This window comes from Orycteropus afer, unplaced genomic scaffold, assembly GCF_000298275.1.
Source record: "Orycteropus afer afer isolate SDZICR_OR568_19922 unplaced genomic scaffold, OryAfe1.0 scaffold00338, whole genome shotgun sequence".
Lineage (NCBI taxonomy): Eukaryota > Metazoa > Chordata > Mammalia > Tubulidentata > Orycteropodidae > Orycteropus > Orycteropus afer.
In genome coordinates this window covers 2009690-2016125 of record NW_006921925.1, presented here as the reverse complement: position 1 = coordinate 2016125, position 6436 = coordinate 2009690, and the positions used below count along the sequence as shown (strand labels likewise).

General features: G+C 40.3%; 1 protein-coding gene across 1 annotated transcript in view; it reads right to left on the bottom strand.

Annotated features, from left to right (window-relative positions):
• Window positions 1–735: 735 nt before the first annotated feature.
• PROSER1 (proline and serine rich 1) overlaps window positions 736–6436 on the bottom strand; it is a 56983-nt gene continuing 51282 nt past the window's right edge. Inside the window, exons 11-13 of the mRNA XM_007952446.2 lie at window positions 2346–4125; window positions 1733–1883; window positions 736–858 (exon numbers count right to left, since the gene is read on the bottom strand). Of these exons, the coding sequence (XP_007950637.1) occupies window positions 736–858; window positions 1733–1883; window positions 2346–4125 (2054 nt within the window). The remainder of the gene's footprint in view (window positions 859–1732; window positions 1884–2345; window positions 4126–6436) is intronic.

The window sequence follows — 6436 nt, the reverse complement described above, 5'->3', positions numbered from 1 at the left end:
CATTCATTTGAATACTGCTGCAATTAAGTAATATTTTTTGAAGGCAAATTATCATAAGCCTCACTTGTATTTCTGTTAGAAAGGTCTGGATGTATAGTTTTAGTGAAAACACCTGAAAGTCATTCCAAAGACTACTTTAAGCACCATTTTCACTTACCTGAAATATATTGAGTTAAATTCAGCAGTATATGCATGATCATTAATATCAGAAATTAAAAATAACTGTGGGTGTCAAGGTACCCTTTGTGGATAATATGGAGTATTGCGTTCCAACTGATGCTAATAGGAACTATTCATGCATGCCAAGGGTAGCAACTTCCCTGGGCCACGTGCAACCCGTAAGTCTGAGGCACAACTATTACTTTTGTCAGTGGATGCTATACAAGCAAATTTAAGGCTGTATTCGGCTATAAAGAGTTCAATCTCTCTTTAATAGTCTTTCTATGTAGCTCACATACAAGTTTCAAAATCTCATAGGATAGGAGATGAAAAGTCCCCAAATGCTTTCTTCAATACTATTCTCCACATTGTGAGTATATTTACATAGGAGTGTGTCCAAACTTAAAACTGTTAAAAAAAACAACAAAAAAATTGCAACCATGATTTTCAAACTCTTATCACAACGATCCTTATTCTCACTTTTTCCCAACTTCAACTTAACGTTTGTCAGATTGTTCACTGCAGTCCTCAGGCAATTCTGATGTTGCTCCACAGGAGAATAAAAATTAAACATATTCACTGCCACCCACTTTGGGAGAGGCTTGGTTGCAAAGAAAATGGTGTTCCTGGTGTTGAAGGGTAACTAGGAAACCCATCAGGTTGAGCTGGGTAGCTATCCAGAGTCGAAGCTGAATGGACCTAATACAAAGAAGAAGGTGCAGTTTAGCAGAGTGCCACACGCAATCAAGACTCTCTTTGCATCCCCTTCCCACATTACAGACATTCAGAATAAGAAAGAAGAAACATGGGGCAAGATAAAGTTTGCTCAGTCTCTTTACATTTTTAAGAAATGCTGAAACTTCTTCAGGTATAGGAGGTACAAGGTAAAGCCACTAAAATACGTAATAGTCTTTAAAAGAAAAGTTAATAGATGTTCTAGAGAAAATATGCTTTAATGATCCATTATTTTAGCTTAAATTGTAGAAGTTAAAATTTAATTGTCATTGATAAGATTCCATTTTATTAAATAAAATCTCCAAAGTGAGATTTCAAAGTCTAGAAGCAATAAAAGCAATTCAGAGATAGATATATTCTACCACCTTTGTCACTATTCTGAGAGAAGACAAACATAATTTGCAAATTTGGGAAGACTAATCATCACAGCTCCAAGTATTCTGAGAAGAGCATTTTTTCTAATGTTGGTTTATCACACTTGCTATTTCAGTATTATCACTTTGTTGTTGCTAGCTGCAGGAGTTGTCTCTAATCCCTGATGACCCTGTGCACATCACTGGATCATTATGATCCACAGGATTTTTACTGGCTGTTTTTCAGATCACCAGGCCTTTCTTCCTCATCTGTCTTAACTAAACATCACAGCAACATGCAGGCCTTGACTGACAGATGGGCAAGGGTTGTGCTTGAGGTGTACTGGCTGGAAATTGAACCCAGGTCTCCCCCATGGAAGGTGAGAATTCTGCCACTGAATCCCCATTGCCCTCCGGATGTCATCACTATAGAGGTTATGTTATGCATGCTACCATTTTCTTTATGCCAGGCATTGCCTGCTTACCTGCTGTAACAATGCTGACTGTGCAGCTGCATTATGCTGTAATTCTTGCAAAGTAGACTGTGACGGATTCTGGGAAAACCCTGGGATACCTGGGAGGGATAAAAGGCCTGGAAAAACAGAGCTGCCTGCAGCTTGAAGTCCAGATGATAAACTAAAACAATAGACAGAAGAGCCGGTCAAAGTGCAGATTAGACATAAAAGCTACTGCTCCTTTATTTGTCAAATACTATCCTAAGGTATTTCCAAAAACAAACTAGAAATTTCTCTGTTGGAAAGAAACAAAATAGTAATCTAAGTCAACTACTCACCAATGTAAAACTTACTTCCTACTACAAAGTATATTTGTCTGAATTCAGTAGGTCTTATGGTTTGCTGTTTTGAAGTTAAATTATTAAGTACAAATCTGAAAATTATACAAACTGACATTGATATTTTATATATTTATCATAACATGGATGAATAGCCATAAAATAATTTTTGAGGACTGAAGACTCAGCTGATAAAAAATGTCATTTAGCATTACCAAACTGGATTTTGATTTGAGTAACTTAAGACTACGAACTCTATGTTAAGTGAAAAATGGTTTTATCCTATTTCCAAAATATTCACATACCCAGCTTGTGCAACCAGAGCTGAGTTGAAGTTGGAACTAAATGCTGATGCAAATCCTGGAAGGACTGGACCAGGTGATGGGGCTGTAGCAGCGACAGGCAGTGGTGTGACAGCAGCCACCGTGGAGGGCGCCTGCAGCCCCGGGAAGGAAGGGAGAGCAGGGGCAACACTGGAGGCATTAGAGACAGAAAAGCCAGGGTATGATGGATTTGAGGATGGCAGAGGTCCTTGAGTAACTGAAAAAAGTGAAGGAACAGCAGTCGACAAGTTGAGGGGGAAAGGTGCTGCTGAGACTGGTGCTGAGGCAGAAAGCCCTGAGAGAACCACTGCTGTAGAATTAGGATGAGAGAGAGATGTGGATGTGACCGTGGTAGAGGAAGTGGCTATCAATGACCCTGGAAGAGATACTGCTGGGCTAAGAGATGGGTTGCCACTTAAAGTAAAATTATTGGTCAAAGAAGTAAAAGGAGGAAGAGCAGTGAATACTGGAGCAATAGGAGTGGAGGAGCCATGTGGTGGAAGGGAAATAGAAGAAAGGGGATTTGAACCATTTAAGGAAGTACTCAGACTAGAAAGACCTGACAATGCAGGGTTAAGGCAAGTAGATAGACTGATGGGCACTGATGTTGACGTATATGCTCGGCCTAAGGTCCCTGACAAACCTAAAGTGCCATGAGAGGGATTAAGGGAATGAGAAGGACCTTTGAAGGCTGAGGGAGTAGGACTTCTGGGCTCAGTTTTGATCATAACAGGAAGAGTCGTTACAGCAGGGGTAGACGAAATATGCAGGTCAGAGTTACCTGAGTGGGGGCCGTGCAAAAGGGAAGCAGAGGAGCCACAGCTAACTGACACGGAAGCGGAAGATGAGGCAAGAGTAGCTAAAGATGACTGTACAGGCAAAGTAGGGGCAGTGGATGTGGAGTTAGCCACAGGTGATGGAAGGCCTGGGAACAGGGCCAGTCCTGGAGTGGAAGACCTCTGTGGGGCGGGGATGCCTGAAGCCACATAGTACTTGTTAGAGGCTGAAGCAGGAGCACCCGAGTTCTGATTACTAACAGATGATAATGAAGCCAGCCCACTTGTAACAGCAGAGGATAAAGCAGAAGAGTTGATTAAACTCGTATCATTTGATGTTAGGAAGCCTTTTAAAGCAGACAGAAGAGGATTATTTACACCTAGTGGACTAGCAACACAGGAAGCAGAACCACCAGCAATTACAGAAGGAGCTGGGGTGGATACAACTTGGGACACTGCTGTTAAGGGGAGACCTGCAAAAACTGATGACAATGAAGCCGAATTTGGGTTGTTGGTAGAAGCAGCAGTAGAGGTGGCAGAAAAGGGGAGGCTGGTGAAAGGGGTAGAAGTGGAATTAAACATTTCATTGGAAGCAGGAGTGGCCCGAGGGGTAGACGAAGCCTGAGGGGCTGGGGTAAGAGTAGCAGAAGAGCCTGGTAGTGGAACAAGGCCAGAAAAAACAGAAGGAACAGGGGTGGATGTTGTGCTATGGACAGATGTAATAGGTGCGACCGATAGGGAAAGGGTTCTGATGACTGTTGGATTTGGTGCTGATGGCTGTGGTGTATGAGTGGCTGAGGAGACCTGCCCTGGGAACACTGGAAGGACACTGTTGTGCATGTTCATCCCCAGAGTGGTGGCGATTGCTGATGCTGATGGATAATTTACTGCCTTGACCGGGGATGCAGTAGGGGCAGGAGTCACAGCAGGTGTTGAAGGATTAGAACCATGAGGAGAAAAAAGCTGATTTGCTGGGGTAGAAAATGCTGTGAAGAAAAAAAAAAAAAAAAAAAACAGGCAAGAATTTGTCATCATGCTGAAAAGTCAAGCTTTAACAAAAACAAACAAAAAAGGCATAAAGATTTTTGTAAGATTTAACAAATATCAAAGAAAATCAATGAAATATAACAAGTTATTGCAATGAGTCATGCTGAATCCCATTCCTCTGAATCTTCACTATGGTGCCTGTCTGATATGGCTCTCTTCTAGACCTTGCTCAGAACAGCTACCCAATTCCCAGTAAAGAAGCCTTAAGAAGCTAGTAAGTAAATGCTCCTTTCATATATTCCACTTTTTAAAATACAGAGAATTTCCCTTCATGCATTTGCTCATTCTGACCATTCTACAGCTACTCCCAATTTTTACCTGGTTTGCATTCAGCTGCTAATCAAAAGGTCGGAGGTTTGAACTCACCAGCTGTTCTGCAGGAGAAAGATGTGGCAGTCTGCTTCTGTAAAGATTTACAACCTTGGAAACCCTGTAGGCAGTACTACTCTGTCCTAAAGGGTAGCTGTCAATAGGAACTGATTCGATGGCAGTGGGTTTGGCTTGGTTTTGGTTGTCCTGGAAGCTTTTTTTGGGTCAGAAACTGTGGCTAATTCACCTTCACAGACAGCATAGTGCACAACACTAGTGTATTCAATAAGCGTTTGCTGCACTGGATATACCATGATTACCTCAAACTAAAGTTCCCAAACCCATCCAACAACTGATTCTCAAGACTTTTAGAGTTTACAATATTGTTATTTTGTGTTTTTATTTTGATAATTTCTACAAATAACTAATGTAAGCATTTTTTGAATGATGTAGATTTTCTCCCATGAATTCACTGAATTTGCTTTTGATGATTTGATTGGTGCCCAATGAAAACCACGACTTAGGCATCTCACGCCATGACGACAACCATCATCCATGCTATACTCACATCCACCACAGCAACATAGAGAATGTTTCTTTTGCAATGATAATCAACTGAAAGATAGTTTCATGGACTAAGACTTATGGTTTGTTTTTTAATCTTTGCATAATTAAGACTCAAATAACCGAAGGAAACTGACATGGCCAGTGAAGTGATGCACTATGTTAACCATGGGTAGAAAAGAGACAATAGGAAAGAACAGAGGTAAACAACATATAAATGATTTATTTGTACTCAGTGAAGGCCAAAATGTGCCATAATGAGCTGAAGAAAGTTTGCAGATGTTTTAGAAGAGAAACAGGGTAGGAGAATTGACACACAGCAGTATGTAAATATATGAACTTCAAACTCCAAAGAGCCTGAAAACTGTACCATATTCATGTTGTAACATCAGCTATCAATTTAAAGTGGTATATGTATGGACAGGGATTTGAACTTTTATTTTTATCTATTTTATAGTTTTATAAGTACTATTGCTGTTGTTGTTAGGTACTGTCAAGTTGATTTTTGACTTACAGCAACCTCAGTGACAGGGTAGAACTGCCCCATTGGGTTTTCTCGGCTATAATCTTTATGCAAGATCACCAGGTGTTTCTCCCACAGAGCCACTGGGTGGGTTTGCCAATCCTTTGGTTAGCAGCCGAGAGCATTACCATTGTGCCACTATGGATCTTTATAAAAGGTATAAACATAAAGAATATATACTTAGTTTTGTGTTTATAGAAAAATGCACCAAAAAATGGTTTATCAACACTGGTTGGAAAACATTTGAGCATTCACTATCTTATTTAACTACATGTCAAAGATCACATACTTAATGAAAGATCAAGGTAAAACCAAGCTATCCCCAGAATCTTCTTTATAGCAGCCTCTATTGGAAATCTTTAATAAAACATAGCAAAACCCAGGTACTATTAATCATAATGCAAAGTTCCAACCACACACCATGATCAACATCACTTTCCTGCTATTTAATTTGGCTATTAACCATAAAACACTATCTAAGAGACCCTGTGCTAAGTATTTTATATATATCATTTCGTTAGTCCTCACAATAACCCTCTGAGATAGGTAACAACATCTTCTGGTTTTTTAGACCTGCAATCTGACACTTGAAGTGGCAAAGAAACTTGTTAAAATATCATGCAGCTAGTACGTGGTAAAGGCAAGATTTGAACCAGGTCTGTCAGACCCATGTTCTTAAACCTTAGTTCAGAGACCAAAGTATGCCAATACTACCAATGGTACTTAGACACTTACTGTGATTATTCCCTTCAAATATAGATCCATTAATGTAGCAGAGGGAGCTCTGGTAGCATACTGCCTAAGGCACTTGACTGCTCACCAGAAGGCTGGTGGTTCAAACCCACCAGCCACTC